The sequence below is a fragment of the Ammodytes marinus genome, assembly GCF_949987685.1.
Source record: "Ammodytes marinus genome assembly, chromosome: 7".
Taxonomy (NCBI): domain Eukaryota; kingdom Metazoa; phylum Chordata; class Actinopteri; order Uranoscopiformes; family Ammodytidae; genus Ammodytes; species Ammodytes marinus.
In genome coordinates, this window is record NC_137211.1 from 22,800,452 (window position 1) to 22,827,675 (window position 27,224).

At 42.1% G+C, this 27,224-nt stretch overlaps 5 protein-coding genes across 8 annotated transcripts in view; 2 read left to right on the plus strand and 3 right to left on the minus strand.

Moving 5' to 3' along the window:
- Positions 1-305: 305 nt before the first annotated feature.
- On the plus strand, positions 306-4,993 carry haus7 (HAUS augmin-like complex, subunit 7; the record flags this gene model as incomplete). The annotated part of the gene is made up of 9 exons (XM_080030562.1): positions 306-362; positions 995-1,110; positions 1,223-1,293; positions 1,437-1,498; positions 1,602-1,783; positions 1,876-1,996; positions 2,176-2,388; positions 2,502-2,613; positions 4,672-4,993. 9 exons carry the CDS (start codon positions 306-308, stop codon positions 4,731-4,733), a joined length of 996 nt encoding a protein of 331 aa, XP_079886688.1. The 3' UTR covers positions 4,734-4,993.
- Positions 4,994-5,414: 421 nt separating this feature from the next.
- mrpl49 (mitochondrial ribosomal protein L49) lies at positions 5,415-6,195 on the minus strand (the record flags this gene model as incomplete). The annotated part of the gene is made up of 1 exon (XM_080030673.1): positions 5,415-6,195. The coding sequence occupies one exon, from the start codon at positions 6,193-6,195 to the stop codon at positions 5,659-5,661; it is 537 nt and encodes a 178-aa protein (XP_079886799.1). The 3' UTR covers positions 5,415-5,658.
- Positions 6,196-7,577: 1,382 nt separating this feature from the next.
- Positions 7,578-14,376, plus strand: LOC307252779 (ninjurin-1). 2 transcript variants are annotated; one of them, XM_080030563.1, is made up of 4 exons: positions 7,578-7,842; positions 9,683-9,917; positions 13,268-13,406; positions 13,783-14,376. In XM_080030563.1, exons 1-4 carry the CDS (start codon positions 7,780-7,782, stop codon positions 13,865-13,867), a joined length of 522 nt encoding a protein of 173 aa, XP_079886689.1. In that variant the 5' UTR covers positions 7,578-7,779; the 3' UTR covers positions 13,868-14,376. The 2 variants fall into 2 exon arrangements, with proteins under 2 accessions (XP_079886689.1, XP_079886690.1); XM_080030564.1 differs by having other exon boundaries at positions 7,665-7,842; positions 13,271-13,406.
- A 141-nt stretch (positions 14,377-14,517) lies between these two features.
- On the minus strand, positions 14,518-18,097 carry emd (emerin). Its single transcript, XM_080030565.1, has 7 exons — positions 18,033-18,097; positions 17,076-17,154; positions 16,563-16,661; positions 16,146-16,180; positions 16,028-16,053; positions 15,598-15,678; positions 14,518-15,502 (listed from the first exon to the last, which is right to left on the minus strand). Exons 2-7 carry the CDS (start codon positions 17,152-17,154, stop codon positions 15,310-15,312), a joined length of 513 nt encoding a protein of 170 aa, XP_079886691.1. The 5' UTR covers positions 18,033-18,097; the 3' UTR covers positions 14,518-15,309.
- Positions 18,098-19,397: 1,300 nt separating this feature from the next.
- Positions 19,398-27,224, minus strand: part of flna (filamin A, alpha (actin binding protein 280)) — a 44,857-nt gene continuing 37,030 nt past the window's right edge. For all 3 annotated transcript variants that reach the window (XM_080030363.1, XM_080030362.1, XM_080030361.1), the window contains 16 exons: positions 26,684-26,783; positions 26,454-26,594; positions 26,207-26,335; positions 25,866-26,039; positions 25,555-25,716; positions 25,260-25,463; positions 25,016-25,168; positions 24,784-24,906; positions 24,124-24,390; positions 23,893-24,030; positions 23,573-23,688; positions 22,465-22,597; positions 22,163-22,339; positions 21,825-22,043; positions 21,511-21,708; positions 19,398-20,877 (listed from right to left, as the gene is read on the minus strand). In XM_080030363.1, coding sequence (XP_079886489.1) covers positions 20,693-20,877; positions 21,511-21,708; positions 21,825-22,043; positions 22,163-22,339; positions 22,465-22,597; positions 23,573-23,688; positions 23,893-24,030; positions 24,124-24,390; positions 24,784-24,906; positions 25,016-25,168; positions 25,260-25,463; positions 25,555-25,716; positions 25,866-26,039; positions 26,207-26,335; positions 26,454-26,594; positions 26,684-26,783 — 2,619 coding nt within the window. In that variant the 3' untranslated portion in view covers positions 19,398-20,692. The remainder of the gene's footprint in view (positions 20,878-21,510; positions 21,709-21,824; positions 22,044-22,162; positions 22,340-22,464; positions 22,598-23,572; positions 23,689-23,892; positions 24,031-24,123; positions 24,391-24,783; positions 24,907-25,015; positions 25,169-25,259; positions 25,464-25,554; positions 25,717-25,865; positions 26,040-26,206; positions 26,336-26,453; positions 26,595-26,683; positions 26,784-27,224) is intronic.

The window sequence follows — 27,224 nt, forward strand, 5'->3', positions numbered from 1 at the left end:
TTATTTATACTGAACTGTTCATGTTACAAGGTGTTTAATGAAAGAAAAGAAAACCAGACAATAACAAAGAAAACCAGTATAAAAGGACATGCATACGAGGAAATAAAAACAATAGAACAAATAAGATAGAATAAAAAGGAATAAAAAAAAATATATATAGGCCTATGTTATGAGAGTGTGGACGGGCAGAAGATCACTATTTGGTTTATGACTTCAAAAGACATCCAGCAGGTGGCAGTAGCCTACTGCATCAAGTGCCGTAAAGCATCCCAGAAGAAGAAGTTGTTGTTAATGGTGTGTGAAAAATGGCGGGTGCTTTGAAAGAAAAACTACTTGTGCAACATGTTTATGCGTCATTGCAGGTAAAAAAAGTTACTATGTTATGGGAAATATGTTTTAATAACGTAAAACTCTTCTAAGTAGCTACTACTGCGGTTCTTTTGCCTTTTAGGGTCTGGGAACAGGTAAATTGGCACTCCGAACATTTAATTTCTACGTGCTTCGCATAAGTTAGCATTTCCATACATCCTTATTATTATAAACCTTCTTCAGCGGGTTAGTATAACCGCAGTTAAAAGTATTTTCGAGAAACTGCAAGAGGGAACTGGTTTCATATAAACACTGAGAAGACGTTTGGACCTGACATTAATCTAAAACAGAGCCAGTCATATTACATAAAACATTAATAGGCTACTGGATGCTCATTGTGAGGTGGCGATGTTATTGTTAATTTAGCATTATAGGTAAGCAGTTTGGAGTTTTTTACGCTGCGAACACGTAGCGTAGCCTAATAATAAATACATCTAAAGCATTCATCACTCCAACTCAACCTAACCCTTAATACATCTTGGTTAATGCATTGATTATCACATGAACTCCTGGCAGATTACCCTTTGTTTATCTATAATTGTTTTGGATTAAAGAACAAGTGAAGGTGTCAACTCTTCAAAGTCTACAAATTGAATGTCCTGTCTGTGTCTTTGACTCTTTGAAGGCTGCGTCCTGTCCCCAGGTGGAGGGTTTATACCTACAGGAGGCAGACAGCATGCTGCAGCTGCTGTGCTCTCCCTCCCAGCATCGCACAAACCTACTGGCATGGATCTGCAGCAGGTAGAATAAGCCGCATGGATCATCCCCCATGTTTTCTATCTGAAATGATTTGTTTATATATACAGTACATAAACAAATTTCCTCTGTTCTGTCTTTGCCTGTCACTTTACAGCATCCACCCAAACTTTTGCAATTCAAAGGCGATGTCAATGCGACCCATAGACCCCGATGTTTTGACTAAAGGTACCATTGTTATCTTTTAAAGGCTAACTTTACTACAGGGTTTAGAGTCATGCATGTCTTTTGAGTTTGTTTATCGCTCGTGTTTTTTCCTCTCATATTATAATAACCTTTTACACTGCTCTGGTGTGTTTTTGTCCAAACAGAAATGGCTTTGCTTGGGCAGGAGCTGATGCTGTGCAAAGCAGATGACCTGGACCTGATCAGGGTGAGAGGTTGCGTAAAAACAGATATAGTTATGTGTTGTCACAACAACAATAGGCCGAAAAAGTCTGCTTTTCTCTGTGTAAATTCTCGAGCTGTTTGTCCAGGGTGATGCGAGTCCCCACCGGCAGCTTGTGTTCCTGGAGAAGCTTTCCACACTGGTTCCAGGCTGCAAGAAGTCAGCCGGGCGCAGACTTGACGCAGAGATGCTACTGAGCGAGCTCTACGCGGTTGAGAATCTGTCTCACCTCACGCAAATGCTTAATCCCACATTCAACCCCTGGCCTCAGTATGTTTGTTTTGGATTATCCAGTTGCTCACATATTATGTCTTATATTGTATTTGCCCTCATCCCTCACTTCTTTTATCTTGACCTCCCAGAGCTTTACCAAAGGGCATCAAGCCATATCCTAAGCCAAGTAGAGAAGCTAGTAGAGAAGCTGCTGATGTTGCCGCCCTTCTACAGCAGACCCAGTCAGCCCTGAAGCAGCTACAGTCAGAGGTATGATGTTCATGTGGATAGAAGCATTATAGAGACATCCTTCGAAACAGGGTGTCCATGCTAGGTGACTTCCACGTGAATTAGAGATCACTAGTAAAGAGTGTATAATATAAGGATCAAGCCTAGTTGTTAATGTTGTGGTAGTAATGAGTGCTGTCCTATTTCGTCTTTCTCCTCAGTGTGAATTCCTGCCCAGCGAGGAGCCGAGCCCTGGCGTCTTCTCTCCCGGCTCACTGCGTGTGGCGGCGTGTGACCTCCAGCAGCTGATCGCTGCTTTCAGCCATGTTTACGAAACAGACCTGAGAGCTTACTGCAGCAGAGACCCACCCAGCTTCAGCACAGACACCGACGTCTTCCAGAGAGTGCACCAACTGCTGCTGGCCTTCACCACGGTACCTAAACGAGTAGAGGATAAGCGCTGACATATACACACGTCCAAATGGGCCTTGACACGGGTTGCAAACACTCATACTGACACTGTTTGCTTCTTGTGTTTGTTTATCAGGAGCTGGAAATGATAAGGGAGGTATCAGAGGCTTCTGTGTCCATGAACGCGGAAGTAAACCAGCTTCAAACGCAGCCGTGTTACTGGAGCCGAGGAGAGAGGCGCACGTTAGGTATGTGATTATCTCTTTCAAATACACACTCACACTAGCCTGGTCCTACCAGACCATCGTACTTCATTTCATTTGTACAGAAGGTCTGGAATCACTCAATAGACAAACGTAAACTCACTTGAAGGCGGGTGTCTGTTGAAGTTTAAAACTATTGCATCTGCCCAGTGCCACTCTGGATCTGCCAACCAATCGCATAACGTTTGGTCGTGACGTATGACATGCGCCGGCTTTTGACTTCAACTGAAACTGGCGCACGACCTCAAGATAATTGTTCTCAGCCACTCCCTCTGTCTGCTGATTGAACAGCTAAAAATCTGCCAGGGAGAAAACCCGCAAATATACCACAGACCCAGACTGACTACTGACGGGAAATGAAAATTGAGCGGAAATAGGTAGGCGGGCGGTACCAGGCTACACTCACACATCAGAATAAGAAAAATGTAATTGGTCTTCAAGAAATTGGATTACGTGCGTTGCTCTAGTTCTATAATAAAAAAAAAAATATATATATAAAGGCATCCATTAATTAGAATAAAATAGCAATAAGTATGTAAGATATGTGCATTTTACTACAATATATAACACTATATATTAGCGCTTTGAGTGTGAGAAAAGCGGTATATAAATTAAATATATTATTATTATTATTATTATTATTATTATCTATGGAAAAAAATACAAATAACAAATATGTGAAAATATGTACATCCCATATAACAACAGTGTAATAACTGCTGATAAATTGGATCTATCTAAGTGTAATAAATGCAAAAATAGTATAAATAAGGATATATTTAAATAAATGTACCATATATGCAGTATTCAAGAGTATTGCAGGTTTTATTTATAGCACACGATTTTTTTGGTGTTAAGTCAGGGCATGGTACAATATGAATAATTGATAAATGATGGTGTAATATCCACTGACTAATAAGTTCATGGTCAGTCTGTTGACTCAGAGGGAGTGTCAGGGCGTATTAACACCTGCCCTGTTTATTTCGGTTGAAACAAAGTCAGGTGCGCTTCCGCCCTCGGTGTGCATCTTTCAGACAGGTGTGAATACAGCATTTGCACTGGGGTGCTTAGCAAACAAGCGCACAGAGACCGATCTGAAGAGGTGGTCTCGGTGCGCTTCCAAACGAACTCTGATACGGTTCGATAGGGTGTGAAAATGGCCGGTCCTCGATCTGACCCAAATGCAGGAAGCACTGTGCCTTTTATTCTTTTCTTTTCTAATAAAGGGTCTCTCGCCGTCAGCTTTACTTTATGGGAAGGTGTTGTTGAAGCCATTGTTAAGAAAATTTGCTGTGTTTTGATCGGGGGCCAGAGTCAATATATTAGGCCTACATTTGATAAAGAGGACGAGTAAAAATGCTGTTAAATTCAGAAATCAGATGAAGGAGAGGGGAGCGTCTCCCGCACAGTGCCGACAGGTTGACACTATGTACTTAATGTGGCCTGCGTGTTTTTATTGAGCTTCCCATGTTGACGGGTTAGACCTTTAATACTCCCGTGTCAGTTTGCCGTGGCTCAGCTGTGTCAGCTCGAGTCTATTTTTCCAGCAGAAAAGTTTGGTCCCTTCTCTCTCTCTCTGAACAACGTAAATGAATCGCAGTCTTTAGCCTACAGATGTTAATGACTGACAGTTGTTATTCGCTCATGGCACCAAATCGCTAAACATGATCACAGTATGGAATATATCCATGATTGTTTACACTTTGGCAGTTTTCACTTCTTGCATCCTGCTTTTCCCACCCCAGAATTTCTGTCCAATGAATGAATGACTTTAGCACACGTGTAATTTGCTAATGCTGGCTCACTTCCAAAAAGTGTGCAGTGTGAAAGTGGACCACACCAAACAAACAAAAAATCTAAATGGTATTTGGTCTGTACCAGTGTACCAGTGAACTAGCGGACTTCCCTGGTGTGAAAACACCCTCAGTCACAGGCAGGAAAGACTTCCTGTGGCGTTCTGTGCTGCATCTCTGTAGCGCGAGTGTTGCAACTTTTGATCCATAATGTTAAATGTGTTTCCGGCTTTTGTTTTGTTTTTTCCAGAGGACCAAATGGAGGAACTTAACAGGCGAATCAGAGACTTTTTCTCACTGCTTCCTTCCTGATGGCAGCCCTTACATGCAGTGTACAGACACCGACCGGCCATTTGACTGCTAAAGCATGTAGCATTCATGGGAGGAGAGCCTGATCTGTGGCTGTTAAAACTTAAAACATCAAACAGAAATGTGACCACGAGTGAGTGTTTTGATTTCACAAAGGTTAACACTGTGTATCACTAACTTTAATCTGACTGCTGTGTCCGGCAGGTTTTTTTTTAACCATTCACATCATAATAAGAGTTGTATCATCATTCCTCTTCATTACTTCTTAACTGTTCTTCTATTGTCCTTTGTTTTTAATAAATATAAATGTGCACCTTGTTTTACTGAATCATTTTTAATGTTTTATTCTTCAGTTGTCATCACAACAGGTTTAGTGAGGTGATATTTATTGGTCCATTTTTCCCTTCACATCCTGATCTTGTTTATTTTAATAAGCAATTGTTTAATTTAGTCTATTCAGAAATAGCTCAATTATGTGTTGCTCCAGTCATCATATGGGGATGTGGTACCTCTCTGCTGTTCAAATCAAGCAAAGTGATTAGATAACATTGGGTTTCTCACATCAGCCAAAATATCTCAAAAAACAGTGGAAACTAAATGTAAGATATACATATTAACATCTTTCCATGCATGTCTTACTTGTTCACAAGGGTAATAACACAACAGGCAGTGGAGTTTGCTTTTATATTTAATGTTACATTCACAACATACAAGTATGTACACTGTTAAACACCTTCTGATCCCATAACTTCAACATCTATGGTGTCAAAAAAAAGTTCATTGTTAGAAGCCGTCCTCATATGGACTGAAATGGGTTACAGTGGAACAATGATTCAGGTTGGTGACGTGCCAGCAGTTCCCAGTGTGGACCATGGTGTGGACCAAGTAGTCGTCCATCTCTCCCTAAGCTCGAGGACAGTTCTGGGAGTCAGAAGCCCTTGCTGGCCAACCACTCCTTCAGCTCCACATCGAACTGACCTTTGACCTTCAGGGTCATGGTGACCTCGTTGACCTGTGTAGGCAGCTCTTTTCCCGTCACCTCCTTCAGGTGCTGGACCACGTCCTTCTGCAGAGCCCATATGTCCCCCTCCACTTTACGTACGAGCGTCGTCATGCGGCTGCCGTGGGTTATGTCGGTGTACACGGGGATGTTGTGCATGCGGGAGCGGCGGATCATGTAGGGCAGAGTGGGCGGTGAGTCTGCCGGTGGGGTCCAGCCTGACGGGGTAGGACCGGCGTGTTTGGGCGGAGCGGGGACTCGTGAAGGTGGGATGAGCCGCTCCACGAACTTGTATTCCTCCGTAGACTCTAGTATCGCCGTCTTTGTTGATTCTGGAGCGGCATTACAGACCAACCTGAGCCCGGTAGTAGCAACAGGAGGTGTCCGTATCCGACCGTGCAGGCTGGAAGCTCCCAGCAGCGCCCGACCGAGCACGGAGGACCGGAGGGTGAAGGAGGCCGCCATGTTGTGTGGATGTGTGACGTAGTCGGAAACAGTAAAGTACTTCCTGTAGTGTAGCCAAACCCATTCCAATAAAACATTTTATATTATTTGTTTATGTGAAGAGGAAAAGGCATTTCAGTGTTTTACCAAGTGTAATCATAATTCATATGAATCAATGAATACTTAGCACACAGCACCACTCAATTCTACGGAAAGGTATAGGGCCACAGGGAAGAAAAACAATGAGGAGTACGTTTTTTTTAATAGACTTCGATATTAAAGACGACATTTCGATAATAATAATAATAATAATACATACAAATATATAAAAAACTCCCTCCTCATTTTTTTTCTTCCCCGTGGCTAAAACTTATTATTTTTTCAAGAGAAGTGAACAAATAGGCCTAAAGATCATACAAGAAGAATTGTATTTTGTATATTAAATAAATTGATCAAGTTGAATAACTGACTATAACATAATATTTATAGAGTGTATAACAGAAGCAAACTACTTTATTTATGGTGAAAGGCTGTGGACACAATTTGCCCCGTCTGGAGTTGATTGAGAACAAAATCAAAACAAGTTTCTCATAAAATGTACCAAGGACACTATGCTCCAGGTTGGATCAAAACATACACTCAGGAAAATAGTAGAATATCCTCTAGTCTAAACAGCCGGATAGTAGGCTACGTTTATATTGTAATGATACATTTTGGTCTTATATTACCAAACTCAGACTAGCATAAGCATAACAATAACCATTACAAATAAGTTACAATAATTGAGAAAGACGCTTATTCTTTCCTTCGAAAAAGTAATTTCCAGTGAGCAATTTCTTTCCACATATATCTGCGACAAAAAAGGGCAAACCATCACATTTGAAACCAGTGAATATTCTGCCTATTTATTTATAAATGACTTCAACAAAAAATAAAAACATAACATTTCTGATCCATTTATAAGTGTCAGATAGTGGGGAAAACTCTTTTGGTGAGATGACAATAAAATATACTGTAATTAAATCTAAACATGTCAGAAAGTAGGTGAGAGGAGGCTGTCTCCCAGTTTGGAAACACCCCTGTCCTGCACTGACATGTGTTGATTCTTAGCTGTAGCTCTGCAAAATATTCTGCTGCCTAAAGCTCCAAACCTTTTTATCTTCACCAAAGCTCTGACTCGAAAGAGTAGACCAAAGGAATATTTTATCAGGAGCTTTTGAAAGACTTTTCAGAGCACGGTTCAATCAGAAGCAATGCGGTTACAGTTTATAACAAATTCCATCAGTGTTGTTTTGCTCTCTATTGTAGCACTTAAATGACTTTTTACACAATTTTTTTTTACCTAACTGTAATATACAGTGTAAAGTTGATTAACATTATTTATAGAAGAGACCATTAGGGAAAGACTCTTTGCTTTCTTTCCAAGAGTTAGAGAAGAAGGCACGGAGTGGGAGGGTCTTTGAGAAGACTCATCCGGCCTGTTAATCCTGTCCTGCCCACTCCCTAAACTTTCTCTGGAGCTCTGAGACGGCAGCAAACTTCAGTTCAAATTCATCCACGGCAGGACAGTTTTCTCATAGCTGCTGTTGATTTATCACAGGCGCAATGGACGCAGCACGCAGACTGAATGGAGAGGACATGCCTCTGAATAAACTAGGCGACATAGAGGTGAGCAAGGAAAACGCTCTCCATGCTCTATTCTATTCTATTTCTGTTCTATCCTATTTTGTTTCTATTCTGCTCGGTTCTATTCTGTTCTATCATGTCTAAGAACTTTATTGATAGCCATGAATGGATCAGGATGAAACGTGTTGCATTGTATCATATTCAGATATTAATAATGAGTATCTGAGCTCCCTCAATCTAAATGTTAATAACTTTACACAGTACAGGTGTGCTTCGCCTGCTCTGATCTGTAAGTAACATCATTACTTGATTATTGCTAGCTTGTAAAACTGGCAAAATGGGGACAAGTGTAGAGGTGTTAAAGTCTACAACAGATGGTGGTGGAAATCATTGGTAATAGATGGTCATTTACATAATTCCCTTACAAAGAACTGCATATACAGTCCACTGTATACAAAGTACTGCACATGCTCTTACACTTTTGTTCCCACAACCCACACGTACAACCAGCGACCATCCTCTTGGACTTTTCCAGTGATTCTCAATAAAACATAAAGTTAAGAGAAAAGACTGAAAAGGGGGAAATTCAGGTGTCCCTTCAGATGTATCTGTTGAAAACCACTGCTCTATTGTTTGAATACAAGAATGTCAGTGGTGACATAACCCCATGTGAAAGCAGTTTCTCTTTCCGTATAGTTGTCAGCTTTGCGTAGCTAGACATGAATGAAAGCTCTGTGACTGAAAGAGGGTAACAACCAGGTGTGATTTCTTGTCTACCTGTGCCACAGCAGTTTAGGGCAACGTCCTGAGAAAAAGCCACTGATGTTGTTAAAAATAACAAAACTGTCACTTTCTGTCAGTAATGCAGACAGGGGTTGAGGCATGGACACTGTGACCAGGGTGGTATTTCTACCCAGGACAGCAGTTTACTGTTAACTTCAACCTCCTATTAGCTCAGTTTCACCTATTCTTCCTATCAGTTCATCACTGTTGGATGTAGAAAATTAAACATACTGCTGCACGTTGTGTCTTGTTGCCTTTCTCCGTCTCACCCAGGTGAGTCATCACCTGTCACTCCTCCACTCCTACTTCTCCTCTCCCAGCCACACCTGTGTACACATAGAAACAAAACACCTCTCATGTAATCCATGGAGGCACATGGACACAGAGAGATTTAAAGGTGGAGTCAGTGATTCTGGAGAACGCTTGTTGTCAAAATCACTTTTGCCAAATCGGTGAATATCTCCTAACAATCTGCTACATGTCTGTACTGAGTGCGCTGAAAAATAATCTGGTGTTAATACACAGCCTAGGCTCTGGCCTCGGCCATTTTATTAGCTATAGTGGGACCCCTTTGTTTACATATCCTTTGTTTACATACCAGTGAAGAGAGCCTCTGTTGTGTATTAACACCAGCTTTCTTCTCACTCATTACTGACAGGTAGCAGGTCGTGAAGAGATATTCACTGATTTTGACAAAATATATACAAGCTTTCTCCAGAAATGCTGACTCCACCTTTAATACACAACTTAGGCTCTGTAAACGGGTATGTAAACGATCGTGGCCCACCGTAGCTAGCAACATGTCAATTTACAGAGCATAGGTTGTGTATTAACACTGGATATTTTTTAGCGTACACACAGGTAATGATCCTTAGGGGATATTTACGGATTTTGGCAAAAAGTGATTTTGACCAAAAGCATTCTCCAGAAATGCTGACTCCACCTTTAACACCTATGACAGAGAACAAGAGAAAACCACTGTTCCTTACAAGAACCAAAAGTCATTGAAGCCTAAAGTATGTTTTCCTGTCCAAGGTAGATCTTCATGTGGCTGCAGTAAAACACTTGTGTGACCTAACCTCTCCTCTCTACACTCCAGGCACTGACGGACCCCTCTGGAAAGCCATATCGCTCCATCAACATGAATCACTACGCCACTAAGAAGACTGCGGCTCAGAGCATGCTGGACGTGGCCTTGCTGATGGCCAACTCGTCCCAGCTGAAGACCGTCCTCTACGTGGGGCCTAATTATCGTTTCTACATCCCCCTCATCGTCCTGCTGGTTCTATCCATCCTCTTACAGGTCGCTGTTGGGCTGCTGCTCGTCTTTATTGGCAAGTGACTCAGACCTTTTTTCATCTCAATTGTCGTCATCCTCCTCCTCCTTGTACTTGAAATAAACAAGTATTTGGATCTTTTCATCTTTTAAGTCGCAAGTTTCAAATAACCAAAGCAGGCATACAAAAACTGTATTTTTTAAGAGGTTTATAGATTTTAATCAATCCGATCCAACTTGAAAATCACCTCCAGCCTGGGTTGCCCGGTGAGACGAAAGACAACATCACTGCTTTGGTTCCCCTCCTTGAGAAAGTTTGTTTAACCAATGCATACAAAGCTCTAAGATGAAGTCCAGATTTTTCAGTAAAATAAGTAGTTTTGGTCATTTTTAACCCCTAACCCTAACCATCTCATGGATGCGACTGTGCTAGGTACAACACTTTTATGTTTAAGTGGGCGAAACATCTTTGAAGAGAAAAGATTATTGTGATACGATTGATGCAAATTATTGAAAAATATCACAACAGCATGAACAATCAATGCCTCTCTCTAATCCTTACCCTAGGGCATATAGGCTCATTACAGGAATGGTAATGGGTTAAAGGAAGAGTTTGACATTTTGAGATATTTTGAGTAGTAGGGGAGAACGGGGTAATCTGAGACACTTTTTACATTTGCTCCCCTCTAAAATGATTTATCCCTCAACTGTACACATTTCCCATTAATTCAGGATGTTTCCTAGAAAAGGGCATTAGCAAAAAAAAAATCAAGACAAAGGGCAGTGAAAATATGATTGTTTTAAAAAAAGTTGTCGTGCGTCTCAGTTTACCCCAGCTGTGGGGTATACTGAGACAGACCAGAAAAATCAATGGGGTAAACTTACCACTTACTTTTTACACTCTGAAACTGCCATAACAACACAAATTGTAACAGTTAGAATCCTGACAGCTAGCTTGAAAACCAAATATTACAAAACTAATGTCGGACTAGTAACAGAATCATGCGGTTTGGTCAATTAAGCAAAAAAAATTCTAAACACTTGAAAGTAACTCTGATCAAATACAACAAATAATTCATTAAAAATCACAGATTGAACCAGTTAGATTAAAACACAGTCTGGGGGTCAGAACACAGGACCCTTAGAGCCAGCTAGTGTCTGGGGGTCAGAGAGAAGGACAATCAGAACCAGAACAGTCTGGGCCTCATAACCTGACTAGACCCAGCTGTCATTTTCCATCTTTTGAGTCTTTTTTTCTGCATTTGTTTTATTGGGATCATTCATTGAATAAAGACATATTTCTTAGAGGATATTGATGTTAAAGGTCACTCTCCTGTCCCCCACATACATACGTGCCAAACCATGCCCTTGCTGACACCCCTTCAACCATATAACCCCCAACTCCAGCCCACATTGTCTTTTCAAACTAGTCTCCTTGCTACCTAAAAGAGGGCACAGACACTGTGTCACTTTACCCCACAGCATTTGTCTCACTTTACCCCACTGCCACAACATGAGAAAAAACTACCTCTCTCAGCAATTAGGCTAATCTTCAGTTATCATCATCACATGGTTTCATATGTTGGTAGTTCATCAACATGTGTGATAGAAGTTTTTCTACCTGAATAAATTTGCTTTGGCACAACAATCGATTAAGTTGACAGCAAGAAAATTTACTTTTACATAAAAAAAAAAAAAATTGTGAAAAAAACATACTTACAACATCACCATGAGGTCCTCTCTTTCATGGCCAAGGGGAAATGAGAGGGGCTTGAAAACATACACTCACCGGCCACTTTATTAGGTCCAGCGGTTAATTTTCTTGTTAACACATATAACTAATTAGCCAATCACATGTCAGCAACTCAATGCATTAGGCATGTAGACCTGGACGGGACAACTTATTGAGGTTGAAACCGAGCAACAGAATGGGGAAGAAAGGGGTTTTAAGTGACTTTGAACATGGCAATGTTGAGGGTGCCAGGAGGGCTGGTATGAGTATTTCAGAAACTGCTGATCTACTGAGATTTTCACTCTAAACCATCTTTAGGGTTTACAGAGAATGGTCCGAAAAAGAAAAAATATCCAGTGAGCGGCATTTGTGTGGACGTAAAATGCCTTGAAGTCAGAGGTCAGTGGAGGATGGGCATACTGGTTCGAGATGATAGAAAGGCAACAGTAACTCAAATAACCACTCGTTACAACCAGGGTATGCAGAATACCATCTCTGAACGCAAAACACGACCAACCTTGAAGCAGATGGGCTACAGCAACAGAAGACCCCACCCCTAGCCACTCCTGTCAGCTAAAAACAGGAAAATGAGGCTACAATTCTTACAGGATCACCAATATTGGACAATAGAAGATTGAAAAATCATGCCTGGGCTGATGAGTCTCGATTTCAGTTGCGGCATTCAGTGGCGTAAACAACATGAAAGTATGGATGCATCCTGTCATGCACCATCAACCATGCTACGTTAAAAGTTGCTTAAATCCCCTTTCTTCTCCATTCTGATGCTCTGTTTTAACTTCAGCATGTTGTCTTGACCACGTCTACATGCCTAAATGCATTGAGTTGCTTCCATGTGATTGGAAGATTAACTTTTTGTTTTTATAAGCCATTGAACAGGGGTACCTAATAAAGTGGCCGGTGAGTGTATATCTCACATGACCAAAAATGTGTTCCGTGGGTGTCTCACATTACCCGATGCCTCACATTCCCCCATCCTCCCCTATTCATATTTACCATATATATGAGTCACAGATGTAGTAAATACGTATGCAGGTAGAGCCAACAGGTGGACAACAATTACTTAGTAATCGTCTCGCCTACCGTAACGTGCTTCTCATTGACCCATCCACATTAATCAGTGAGCTTCAGAGGTGTACGTGAATTTTGTGGAGCCAGGCTAGCTTTTCCCAGTCTCTATATCAAGGTAGGCTAACAGACTGCTAGCTGTAGCATCATATTAAGAGTTCCAACAGAACAGTGGTGTCAACTAATTCTAACACCTCAGTAAATAACTCTTTACTCCAACTTTATTATACTTTTTTTTTTACAAACAAGATTTGTCAGACTTTATTGTGAAGTTAGATCCAACACTTAACTCCACTCTTCTCTTGTTTGAGGATTTTATTTTCACTAATGTAATATAAATATAGATACATTTTAATCCACAGTTGTATATATAAGCAGTGTTTGGTGCCTACATTTATTTTTAAATTGGTGTTTTCTCATAAATAGTCTTTAATCTGGAACTATCCATAACTAAATACCCCTCCTAGATCCATCATCAGTTTCCTTAAATATAAGGAACTGTGGTGCTTGTTATTTCCCTCCTCCTATTCACCCCTTTCTCTCTCAGGTATCATGCAGCTAATCTAGTTTCTCCTGTGATTCTGTATCAGCAGTTAAGTACGACCTGAACGACGTGAGGAAACAGGCCAAGTTGAACACCATGAACAACTTTGCAACGGTCTTTGTCTTCTTCACAGTCCTCATCAACATCTTCATCACAGCGCTTGGATTCGAGGGGTATGCTCTCAGGTATGGCCATTACACAGTACACACACACACACACTGCATAGTGAGCTCTCTTAATGTTGTAAGCTCCTTTAAAAGGGGTTGAGCAGTAACCATGAGGTCGCTGGTTCGATCCCCGGCATTGGACAGAAGGGTGTTCCTTGTCAAACTAATGGTGGCTGGCCTGGTATAACATCTATGGTGCCCACCATCTCTAAAATGTTGTCCTTGAGCAAGGCACTTAACCCCAAACTGCTCCATGGGCGCTGTACTATGGCTGATCCTGCATGACACCCTCTGGAGTGTCGTGTCTTGAGAGGGGATATGCAAAAAGACACATTTCCATGTAGCCTTGTGTTCATTTCCATATAAAGCAACTTGTTCTTCTTTTTTTCCCTAGGCCGGATCATACACCTATGGTATTAATGCCAGAGCATCAGATTTCTCCTATGCCCATCGATTTAAACGTGACAGGAGGCCAATAAGTAATTTCCCAGTTCTGTACGCCATCTGTAATCCTTGGTATCTAAAGGGTTGTAATGGGACAGTGGTTTCTTAGTCAATTCTGTATAGACACTTTCTGTTTCGACAAAAATTCACCAGCTGGAAGGAACCTTTTGTAAATGGATCTACTATCACTTTACTGCTTGGAGGGCTTTCCTGACCTAAGCTGACACCCAGATAACATCACTAACTAATATACGTCATCCTCAGTGACCATCGACCACAACCAATTAATTCAGGATCACACCAGTTCAATCAACCAAATCTTAAACTGAAAACCTCAGTTTCCCTTCCACTACAGATGCCAAGAGGCTCTACTGTGGTGTATTACTGACCCCTGACCTTTGCAGTGTGAAGCTCATCTGTTACACACTATATTTAAAGCTCCTATCTTGTAAATATAACTGTTCTTTTGTTCAAGTGTCAGACTGGTATAGTTAAGCTTGTTCAAAGTTTTTTTTTTACCTAAATAAATGAATTACTTTTATTAGTAGAGAATCCGACTCAACTCTTATTCTGTTTATAGTGAACTTTCGCTTCATACAAGGATTGTTAATGTTTTACAAAAAGTTCAAGCACTTTCATTGTCTGAGGATTTCAAGACATGATTTATTTGAAAAAAATTATCAACACATGTATACAACAGCGTTTGGTTTTCAATTGAACAAGATGGGTAGGGGGAAATATGAAACAATCACACGTTAGAATATAGCTGGGAAACAACCATGTGTTAGTCGGTGTCTAAATACTTCCTACTTAAAATGGAAACCTTTAATGGTTCAAAGATTGATCCAGTATTTTACACTGAAATAGGAGTAAATAGTGCATTTATTGGGGACTACTTTCAACGTCTGATGAAATCCAAATGTGGTGCTTTGGTGACTATTTGGAGGAGCAGGACGGTGTATGAGAATGAGGGTGCATTCCAATACCCATACTTTCCCTGCTATTTAGTATGGTAAAAAAATATCAAGGATGCATACAATAAATGTAGGATGTCCTACTACATCCAGTCGCAATTTTTAAATTGCATACTGCATGCAAACTATGTACTTTTTATGGACTGTTGCAGTATAGTAAAAAGAAAGAGTATGCGATTTGGACAGGTCTTAATTAACTTTAGTGTGTGTGTGTTTATGGTGATGAAGGAACATGTCACTCATCGCAACAATGTGGCCCAATGATATGATTTTAAAATGGGAGATCAATGGCTCAGTGGAAGAAGATACATCAGGCTGATACACACACTTTAATTTGTCTGGTTTTGGGTCATTTCAACAGGATTTGGCACTCAGAAAATACTGGCATACTTTAACAATACATTGTTACAGTTCCCTCCACTACTGACATGAAATGGAGAAGAAATGTTTTTTTTAATGTAATAAAAAACACACACCTTGTACCTTTCTAACAACCAATCAGATCATTGGATTTTAAAAGGATCTTCATTATTGATCACGTGGCAGTAGGCGTAGTAGCAGACAGCCGCTAACACAGCCGACAGCAGCAGCAGCCGAAGCAGTTTCCACATGCAGCCCCCCCAGGACTGCTTGACCGGCTCCTTGGAGCGCACAGCACTGTGGTTGACTGTCCTGCTAGTCATCTGGATGGGAGGCCTAAAGCACAGGAGGTAAAAGAGCAGATGTATGGACCAGGTGATGAGCACATCAGCTCAAACTATCCACTAGTTCATTCATACTGCGAGACTCACTCTGCTTCTGTGACAGTGTCCTCCTCCTCTTCTGACCCCTCGTCTTCATCTGGCTCAGCGGCGTTGCCTCTTTGCCTCAGCCTGGATGGGATGGAAAATTTAAGTCCTTTGTAAATATCTTCCCTTTTGTAAATATCTTTCCCTTTTGATACAAATGGAATATTTCATCTTATTCAGCCTTGTTTCAAACTACAGGCACATATTAAAAAAATAGGGTGATTTAAATAAGAATAGGTAGAAACATTATCTTATATTCTTGCTGATACTTTTGCAGGACAAAAATACATGCATGCTGTATTACCCACACCAATATATAATAATAATATATATAAAGGTGCACTAAAGGATAGCGTATTAACAAAGTTCACATGTCTTGTGTTTTTTTCTGTATATGTGAGTGTGTGTGTGTATGTGTCAAAACTGTACTTACGTGTCCCCACCAACTTCATTTCTAGCCTGTGAAATGAAAGCAGTTGTTTGTGTGTAAGTTCACAGCCACAGAGACATTTGGCACAATAAAAGGCAACAAGCAGACAATCAGGACTCACCGGACTGCGGTATGTGATGTAGGTAACCTCCTCCTCTGTAAAGACACAATGAACACATGAGCACCTTTTGGACCTCGCTGACTATATAGGTTTATTGACTCTACCGTGTTTTAAACTATATGATACGATTATGATTATAGAAGTCATGAAGTGAGCAAACACCAGATGGCAGGTTTGACTTTGGTTAATTTGTTCTAATATATAACAATCTCAAGTCTTCAGGCTGATATTTTCATTTTCTAAAATATGACCCACACAATGAACAAGGTCCAGGTGTAGTGTAAATATTTACTCTAAATTCAGCAGTCGACACCAAGTCAGGCATCAAATCAAAGAGCAGACTTTTCACAGCCGTCAGACAATACGGTCGGGGTAAGGACGAGAATAGGCCTTTAATTCAAACATTAATTGACCTACCTTCCTCTCTGTAGTAGGTCTTATCAGATGAGGGGCTCACTGCAGCGCCCGCCTCCATGGCCTTCTCAAGTTTCTTCTCATAAAGCTTCCGGGTGGATTCTGTGTTCACACAGACACAGTACCACACAACACATGTTTGCATCCTCTGTATTTGGCATGATGGAGTTTCAACACGGGGAATGCTTAAATGAACTAGTGTATTATGAAAATCTTCATTGTATTCATTATATAAAGGTGCACTGCCTTAATAAGAATAAAGGATAGCGGACGATTACTAAGAATACTGGAAAACATGAATTATGATAAAACAGACTATGCAGTCATTTCAGCTGGTTTAAAAACAAGGCGGTCAAGGATGCTTTTTTATTTCTATTTTTTTATCTAATATAGGGATATGTCCTCATATTTCCTGCTCTCTATTATAGTAGTTTGATTATTGGAGTTCTCACAGCTGTTTAAACACAAGCACTGATGACATCATTCATTAAATAATTCCTGTGCATTTTTTCTTACCTACTATGGGTCCATGTTTGATGCCATACTCTGTAAGCAGAGAGCTGATCTCCTCATCACTTTTTTCTGTCAAAAACATCTGCAGAAAGAAGACGACACACAGAAAGAGAGACAGGCAGACAGTTACACATGTGTATTTATGTGGATGAGCATAGTAAAACATGTGTAGCCTATATAAATATGCGGATTAAAGGTGCACTATGTAACTTTGGGTGTGTCAGAGAAGTGAACATTTTCTAATGTATAATCTCATAACTGAATAAACAAACTTTCCTCACAGGAAAATCGGATCCATGAAACACTGAAGTTAGAAAGCTTTCTTGAAAAGTGACCGTTTCACCGTTGTTGTTTACAGTATCTGGGCCCCCATTCTTATTCACAAACGTATTCTAGTCTTACGTTTGGTTGCAAGCGCCTCAAAACTATTTTTTATTTAATTATGATAGAATTATTCAATACTAAGAATTACATGCAGAAACAATCTGTTCTTTAAACCTAGAGCAGGTTCTGCAAATGTAAACAAACCCCCCTCCCCTGAAACTGCATAGTGTACCTTTAATGTGTAGCTGCATACAGTATGGATATGCTATAATCTATCAGCCTGCATAGGGATAAAAGGGAGGACTCGCACTTTCATGATCTTGAGAAAAGCTCGGTGTCTTGACAAGTAAACTGACACTTTTGTAGTCAAAGTAAACACTTCTTCGTTGAATACGCTTTGTTTCACATTTCGACACTTTTTTCTGCCACATGTAGCCTACATAAATATGCGATATCTGGTGACGTTCAGCAGCAGAGAAACAACGACATGAAACCAAACCGGACTGCGCGGCTTTTCTAATCTCGCTCGAGAAGCAAACGCCAACATTGAAAAAGGAAACAAATAATATTTAAGAAGCGGGGAATTGTAGGCCTAAATTTACTGGTTTGAAGCTGATATGAAATGTTTTCACTCACCTTTGGAAAAGACAGAAGTGTTGCAGTCGTGGTTTCAAATGTGTGTGAAAGCAGGAGGAGGCAGAGCGGGCTGCATAAGTGGGTGTAACCCTGCACTTGGCACACCTACAGACTACAGTATACTGAGTTGCGCTCAAAGTTTGAACCGCTGGCACAACTGCTCTCTGTTTACTACACTAAAGAGAAGTGGTGCTCCAGTAGGCTACATCAAAGCTCACAGGTCATATCAATGTGTAAATAATCTTATGATCGATAGGCTTAATCCCATTCAGTTGCCTCGGTTTCAGGCTCCTGTTGTTTTTCATTCTGGTTCACTGTCACTATCATGCCATACTGTTAAACTAATCAGCATCCCACATCTGTGCACTGCTGTTCCTGCTGTAGCCTAAGCGAGGAAGACCTGTAGGACGGTACTTTATCTGAGTATGTTCAAAACCCACGTTGTGTTTTAAATGTGTTCAAAATTATGGCTAAAAATAAAAATACAAACACATAGGATTTATGTTCCATAGCCCACCAAACCTCAACTTAAACACTACTTCAAATACTCAGTTTGAAATAACTTATGGTAAATTATTAAGGTTCTTCAACAGAAACTATTTCATCATCACCAAAGTTTAAAAGTATATTTTACAATTACTTGTTCAGGAATGAGACTTTACTTTGAAGCATGAATACAAAATCATTTTCTACAATGCCTTGAAACCCAGACTTTTATACATTTTATTTATGTCTTTCCTTATCCGTGGATAGTGTATTTTAATAAATACGTTGTCTGTTGCTACTACTTCTACTAAAATGAATAATGACAATCATTAGGAACCCCATCCCGATCCACAGGTTTCTGTTCTGCGGTATGAGCAGCATTTAGTCAATTATGTCTCAATAGGTTTTAAACTAGTGGCTTCATAAAAACATAGCCTACAGTTGAAAGTTGTGCATGAACAAAGAGCTTTCAGCGACAGGCCCACAGTATGTGCCGAGGCTGTTCAGCAGGATTCATTCCCCTGCAGCGCCCTCTGCAGGCTGACGGGGAGTCGGCCCCAATAAGGAGTTTGGGAGTTTTTCCAGGAAGGGCGTTGGCTGCACACTCCAGTAATGTACACATGTCCCTCTCACTGGAAACATCTGGATATTATAGACCTTATATGACTAGGAGTTTCTCATGAGAAGTTTAACCTCCTTATTAAGAAAAAAAAAACACTTAAAAAAAAAGAGTTGAAGGGTCAACTCTAAAGTCACATGGAGTCCCTGTTTGAATCGTTTGAATATCAACAAATCACCCATTTTGCAATGATTCATTATCTTCATTTTGTTCAGTGTGAAACATTTCTCTCAAGACAAAAAACACAAGATTGACAGAAAAACACTTAGACAACTTTATTGTGTATCAAAATACTGTCATACAAACATTTTTAAAGCCTTTTTTTTTTATTAAGACAAGATTCTTTTTTTCTTCTGAAAGATAGATTAGGCATAAAGCGAGCTGGAAGGATGAAGGGAGGGGGGTGGGTGGGTGGCGGCTGAAGGGGGTGAGATACAGAAAACACTGAGCTGGCAAACAAAGCAACATCTGTTCTCTTTTGATTTATTTTTTATTTTTTTGGTCATCAAGACAAACCGCAACATCATCTTCAGCCCCTTCTGTCCTGCACAACTTTAGTCAGAAACTTCCCTTTTTAAACCTTTAAATTTAGATGAAAAAGTTCCATACGCGAAAGGTGTCCCACATGTCACATTGATGTTGTTCTGAATCAGGGGCCCCCCCTTTTACTATCTATCTTCAATCTTTTATCATCATCATCATTTCCCCTACTCCAATCCACATTACGGCTTTAAGAACAGTAGTGCCTAAAACTGGATCACACTACTAGCAGCAGGTAAAACAACAACTGGGTAAGTTAAAGAGCATCACAAACTGAGTGGACAGTGCTGAGCATTTGTTGCTATAAGTAAAAGCACAAGCCGTTCAATGGACTTTTAATACGGACAATTAAACAAAAAAAAAAAGTCTCATATCAAAGCGTGTCCCCCGTGTGTGAAAGAGCTTTTTTCTGCCCTTTCTCAGGAGTCTCTTGTTCGAGTCCTGTGATTGTTCGTACAAAGCTTGAATCCACGATTAATGTGTGTAAAGAGTTAGCTCCTCCAGTGTAAACAGTAACCTTCCATCCAAAGCTGCTACACTACGCTAAACCAGCCTTATCATTCTACACTATTGTTCAGACACATTTACTAAATGTCAACGACTGGAAATGTAAAAAGGCTAAGGCACAACTGAATGCTGGCTTACAGTAATACAAAAAAAGGTGCATTTTTTTCCTTTCTCTTTCCTCCTTGTTATGTTCTGAAATGTTGCGATTAGCCGTAGAATAATGGAGCTAATGGACCAAGAGAGAGAGAGGAATATTCTATGTCTATTATGTTTCATCTTTGGGAGTCTCTAGACTAGAAATCTGGCTGAGTTTAAACACTGATGTGAGCGCTTTGTTCTCTAGTTGATTAAATATTTATAGAATAAGCCAGAAATCTTTGCAATTTGTATACATGGGAGAGACTTGGAGCTGTAAACAATGATCGGTTAGACTCTAGATAGAATTTCAGTTGTTTTTTTTAAACAGTGGTATAAGGTTGGGATGGTGGAGCGGGGTTAGGGTTAGGGTTTAGACAGTGATGTGGTAGGGGCTGCCGGGGATGTGATCGTCTCCCCACTTGACCACCAGGATGTACTCTCCCTTCTCTTTGAGCTGGTAGCTGACGTTGTACATGCGGTTGCCCGTGTGTTTGACTAGGATCTCCTCACAGGGAACCTTGGGACCGTCCACGCCAACCAAGAGCATGTTACGACCTGTGAATAAAAACAAAAACAGCTGAGTATCTACATCAATGTATTATTACCTAAGACTGAATATATGAGACCACTGAGACGATACAGAAACTTTGTGCTCGTGTGATACTGAACACTTGGCATAACACACATGGCTTTATATCCACGTTCTTAGAACGCAATGGGGCATTTTTAGCACAGAAAAGGATCAATATATTGTAGAGAATATTCATATTATATACTGTATGTATATTATCCCACAAAGAGTAATTCAATATGAGAAGTTTTACTGACATGTGGCTGTGGTGATTACTAAACATCCTACCAGTCTTCCCTCCCTCCCTGGAAACGGAGTATCCTCCTACCAAGCTATCAGGCTGGAGACATAACAGCCAATCAGAATGATTTACTCCATTTTCCAAAACAGCGGGGCGGCATAGTCCCACCACGAACATTTGTTTCTAGAAGCTTGTTGATGAAGTGACTCATCGGGCTATCCCATAAACTACTGTAGCTGGTGAGCTAACTGCTTAAAGAACATGAGCGCTGGTCAGTCACACAAGGTATTTTTTTCCCCTGTCTCCATGGAAAACATTTGTCTGTGCTCTAAATGGCTTTAAGTGTTTGTGCTTCTGTCATCATAGTCATACACACCTGCTTTGCTGCAGTCAACACTGAAGCTGTTTTTCTGACCGAGGAAGCCCTTGGTCAAGCCCAGGCCCTTGGCCACGACCTTGGTGGCATCGGACTGGACGGGAGCGCCCTGCTGAGAACAGCTGATGGCGCGGGTCAGAGGGTCAACCGTGACCGAAGAGGTTTCGTGCATACTGTGGCTGGACACCAGCTTGGAACCTGGAAGATGCAGAAGAGGGAGTAAGTTGATTTAGGTAATAAAGTAGATTTTTTTCCCCCGTTCTAATTCAAATCTTTACATTTCGTTTTGCTGACAAAACAAACATCCTTCTCACCAGTGATCTTGGCCTTGAAGGGGCTTCCGACGATGTGGTAAGGACCGCCGTACTTGATGGAAATGAGATAGTTGCCGGGAGCCATTGGGGTGTATGTGACCCTGTAGCCCTCGGGGCACTCCACACAGTCCATCTTCACCTTGGACGGCCCGTCGATGGTCACAGCCAGAGCGCCGGGGCCCGCGGTGCTCGTGTTCACCACAAATTCACAAGCAGTTCCTGGAGACAAACGGGAAGAGGAGAGGAGAGGAATTAAATCACAGTAAAGTCAATCAAGTCAAAATAACTTCCATTCCCGTTTCACTGTGTCCTCTTGTGTCGTGGGCCAGTGTTGTTACCTGTGCTGCCTCCCTCTAGACCTGGTCCATAGGCAGACACCATGCCAGGGTCTCCGGCCTGGCCCGTCTCTCCCACTCGGATCTTAAACGGACTGCCAGGGATGTGACTACCGTTGAATTTCACGTCAATCAAATAGAGACCGTTCTCTCTGGGGATGAACCGGACTGCGTACTTGTCTGGACAAACAGAGTTGATGGGAAAGGTGAGACACATGAAAGTGTGTTTTAGTCTCCAGTGACACAATACAGGTGTGTGAAGGTTAGGAGGCAAGAGGAGTTTTGTGGGCCATCCATGTGGTTACCTTGGTCGATCTCAGTGACGACACATTCCTCCAAAGCTCCTGAGGGGCTGTGGACCTTTGCGTCGATCACGCCCTTGGCTCCGTTCAAGCTGACGGCAAACGATGCCGGCTGGTTCACCTTCAAACCCGACTCCTGCTCGACAACACATACTCACACACTCAGCACTGTATACACCATTAATACAAACCATCCCACTTTCCCGTTGCTGACCCTATGGCAATCAGCCAACAGACCTCTACACAACCATATTCAAATGACTTATGCTATTATTTACCTTACCTGGAGGTCGCTAACAAGGCTAAAGAGGAGGGCTGTGCAGTTTAGAGGCAGAGAAGGTATACGTGTATGTGCAAGTGAAAGAGAAAGAGAAAACGAGAACAGAGAAAGAAAAAGGGAATTTTTTTTATGTGCAAGGGTGGCTATGCATGCAGGTAAAGATAGTTATTGTTCTATGAAAGTGAGTTTCGTACAGAAGCATTTTCAGAAGTTAAATTTTTGGATTGTAAGAGAATTATCGCATAATGACTTTTTAAAAAAAAACTTTTATCCCGCTTAACTTTTGGGCTTCCACAGTGTTTGTACTTATGTGAGTGTGAAAAGAGACAGAAGAAAAACAGCCCATGTCAGACCTCTTTAACCCATTAGCGCCCCGTATCGCTGTTAGAGTTGGGAGGCTGTTGGGAGCCTTTAGAATAAGGCACGAGAATCACACACAGTCCTCTAGTATCCCAGAAGCCTTTGCACGGCCGAACAATGCAGTAGCAGCTGCTAATCCTATTCCTGTACCTCAGATACACCTAAAACATTCACCGCTCTGCTGTATACTTAAAAGAAGCTATTGAAATTATTTATTACAAAAGCTGAACATATCTCACTGGTGTAAACGAACCAAAAAAAAAAAAAGATCTTTAAGATGTCCACAAAGAGGTAGAACTTAAGTCCCTTGCATTACTTTGTGCAAGTCACCATGGTATTGTGTCCACACTGGACTCCTTCGGTCATGATATAGCAAGTTAAACTGTGGTCTGCTGCTGCTGCATTGTAGGCTGTGTATTGTGGCCTGGTGCTTTGTGCACACGGACATGTGTGTGTGTCTCAGAGCCTCACCTGAAGACTGGCAACAGTGAGGCGGCGAGCGTCGTCTGACGGCGAGGCCACTGGGACGATGAAGGGACTGTCGGGGATGTGCTCCTCGTTGAACCGGATCGACACCTCGTAGTCTCCTACAGGGGAACGCATTTCAAGTCAGGAAGTCATAAAAATATGTCAGAGGCCACCACATCCCGCATCTATATAGATCACATTAATTTAAAAAATTTTTTTAGGCTAAAACAAACATGATTATTTGGGGAGGATCAACACAAAACAGCATTAAAGAACAGAAATGTACTGTGGCTCATGCCGAATTCACAGCTCTCTTCTCTCACCAGGCTCCTGCACAATGTAGGACACTCCACTAGAGCCGTCCTTGCGGTCCTCAAAGGCGATTTCGGCCTTGCTCGGCCCCTCCACAGCAATGCTGAGACCTCCGGCTCCTGCTTCCCTCGTCCAGATACTGAACTCAGCTACACACAAAACAGGGTAAGGCACACTGTTTTAAAACAATATATCACAGCACACACACACACACAATCCAAGTATCCATCCATCAGACCAACCTGGTACCCCTGCCTCGGCTCTCTCCAGGCCAGGCCCTCCAGCGCGGACCTTATGAGCCCCTCCCTCTCCCAGGGGGCCCACGGTGAACTGGAACGGGCTGCCAGGCACGTGCACGCCGTTGTATTTTACACACACAGTGTGCACGCCCGTCTCGGTGGGGACGAAACGAATGCAGTAGGTGTTGTTCTCTCCCTCCATGATGTCAGCCTTGTGAATCTGTCCAGACGGACTGGTCACCTGAGCTGTCATGTCCCCTATGCTGATCTCTGGAGAGACAGACAGACAGACAGACAGACAGATGCTCGGATCATTCAAAACACAGGTGCATAAAGTGAGAAACCTTTTAACTTGTAGATGATAATGGTCGTGTAGAGTATTTATAAAGCTATATCCAGCAGGAAGTGAGTCAAAAGTAACAAAACCCACTAATTAGCCCGGTTGGCTTATTAATAAAGCTTCTCATTCTGTGAGAGGGAGAATTACTTTTCTCTTTTTACAGTTATAAGGTCTCGCTGTAAAAAAATCAGTCTTTTCAAAAAGTAATTTCTGCAATAGTTATGTATCTAACAAGAGAGTCCAGCAGTGTCACAATGTGGAATGTAATGTTGACCGTGACCACAGAGATGCGTTACAATGCCATTACATCCTGTCATAGTCACCTGGGATCTTGAGACTGAGGTCACACTGGCTTCCAACGTTGGCGACTGACGCCGCTCTCCTCTTCCTTGTGATGCTCTCCTTCATCCTGCCCTCCCCTGTTACCTTCACCGTGAACGCACTCCCTGTGAACGTGAACACACACACACACACACACACACACACACACAGTTTAGTAAATCAGAACAACCCTGCTATGCTCTGTAAGCCCTGGCTGTTTTTTAAGGTAAGCACCTGGCACATGTTGGTCAGCGAATTTGATGTTGATGATGTAATTTCCTGGTTCGGTGGGGCAGTAGGTGACCTTACAGGTGCCGTCTTCCTGGTCCTCCGTGTTAATGTCTACTTTACTGGGCCCCTCGATGGACAGGCTCAAGCCTCCATAGCCTTCATGGAAGAAACACAAATCATTAAAAATATTCAATCTAGATGACTGAATTTGAAATGTGACAAAGTACCACATGTAGCAATGTTATACCTGCATCACGAGTGTCGATGATGAAGTCAGCGGGCTCAAAGGTCCTGGCCTCGCTCAGGCCCTGGCCACTCACACGCACGCGGGTGGCATCGCCGATCTCCGATTGGTTGATCATAACAGCAATGGGGCTGCTGGGAATGTGGCGACCGTTCTTCTTGATGTTCACCAAGTGCTCTCCAATCTCCTTGGGAACAAACGAGATGCCTACCAGAAACAGACAGGCAGGGAGAGGGTTAAAACAGAATCTATGACTTAACTCTTCATTGATCTTTTCTTACGTGAGGCAAATGCTCACCAACGTGTCCGTTGCGCAGCATCTTCAGCAGGCATGGCTCCTCGCGGCCTGAGGGCGTGGTGAGGGAGGCGGTCAGCTGGCTGAGGTCAAGCTCTCCAATGTCCAACGGGATATCTGCGGCTGAGCCCACCTTCAGGTGGGACATCCTCATAGAGTCATCACCTGAAGATACAGCAGTGGCATGTCTGTTAGTGTTACTAGTTCCTTTAAGTTGTATTCAGCCAAGATCCAGCCGATGTAAAAATGTGGGGGATGTGATGGCCTTCATATCTCGACATAATAACTGAGGATTTAAGAATAGAGGAGGTTACCAGTAATCCTTGCAGAGAAGGGGCTGCCAGGGATGTGCTTGTCATTGTATCTGACCAGGATGCTGTAGTCTCCCGGCAGGACGGGCAGGTAGGACACAGTGCAGGTCCCATCCTGGTTGTCAAGACAGCTGATGTCTGCTTTGGATGGACCCTCAATGGCCAGAGCCAGACCACCTAGAAGGATGGGACATTCACAGACAGAGTGTTAAGTGATAACTCATTGTAGCCCTCTTTTCTACCGGCTTTCCATTCGGTCTATGGTGGTGTCAGTTTGAGCAGCTGGTGAGTGTAGTTTACTGAGCAATATTCAATACAAGCTGTGTGCATTCAGGTGTTCATACCCTCTCCGGCATCTTTAGTGTTAACAGTGAAGACAGCGGGCTTGTTGACCATCCCGTGGATGAGTCCTGGGCCGTAGGCACTGACGTTTCCACTGTTCATGTAGTCCACAAAGAACTGTAAGGGACTTCCTGTGTAAGACAATAGGGAAATAATAGAGAGAGAATGAGTGGAGGTGGATATGTGTTGCGATTTTCATGTACCTAAGAGGTTACATTTCTACAAACACTTCCAAGGTATAGGCGGTACCTGGGATGTGGATGCCATCGTATTTGATGTCCATTTCGTGCAGGCCGGCCTCAGTGGGAGCGTACTTGACGGTGACAGTGCCGTCCTTGTTGTCTGTGATGTCAGGCTTGGCCACCTTGCCCGACGGCATTCGGACCTCGCCTTCGTTAAAAGACAGAGAAACACACAGTGAGGTGGGCACAACACAGATATCCTCACCAATCACGGGTTCAATCTGTCCGTCCGCTTACCTGTGATCTCTCCCTTCTGGATGGTGAATGGGATGACCAGGTCAAACGGTCTCAGGCCTGCCACATCCATACCGTTCATTCCCATAGCTCTGTCTGTTGCCTGGGAGACAGAGTTCAGAGGTCAGACACGCTGTCTGTGAAGAGTTTGTGGTTACAGTAACATTTAAAATCAGCCACAAAAACGATCAACACAGTGCAGGACAGAGGGGGGTAAAAGCTCCCAAACATCAACAAACAGAATGGGATGAGACAATCATGAGATGAAATGATGAACGGGAGATATGAGTGATGATCATGGTCAGGATGATGACACGGACACAAACTGCAAGAGGGGAATGAGATGAGGAACGAAAAACACCGGGAGGTCAAGAGAGAATAAGGAAGTTAGCCATTTTGTGAAATGTGGAGCAGCGGGCATGCCCACATTAATGATTCTCAAAATGGCTGCCTTTGTCCCCCACACGAGTTGACTTTGATGATGGAGAGGAGAGAATGGAGGAGAGAAAGAGGGAATAGAGGAGGTTGAACGAAAAAAATTGAT

Coding starts and splice junctions, on each gene's coding strand:
- emd (XM_080030565.1), bottom strand. CDS start 17,154: ATGTTTTTGACAGAAAAAAGTGATGAGGAGATCAGCTCTCTGCTTACA. Junction 15,679..16,027: donor AATGAAGTTGGTGGGGACAC/GTAAGTACAGTT, acceptor CATCCCATCCAG/GCTGAGGCAAAGAGGCAACG. Junction 15,503..15,597: donor GACACTGTCACAGAAGCAGA/GTGAGTCTCGCA, acceptor CCTGTGCTTTAG/GCCTCCCATCCAGATGACTA.
- LOC307252779 (XM_080030563.1), top strand. CDS start 7,780: ATGGACGCAGCACGCAGACTGAATGGAGAGGACATGCCTCTGAATAAA. Junction 7,843..9,682: donor ATAAACTAGGCGACATAGAG/GTGAGCAAGGAA, acceptor TCTACACTCCAG/GCACTGACGGACCCCTCTGG. Junction 9,918..13,267: donor GCTGCTGCTCGTCTTTATTG/GCAAGTGACTCA, acceptor ATTCTGTATCAG/CAGTTAAGTACGACCTGAAC.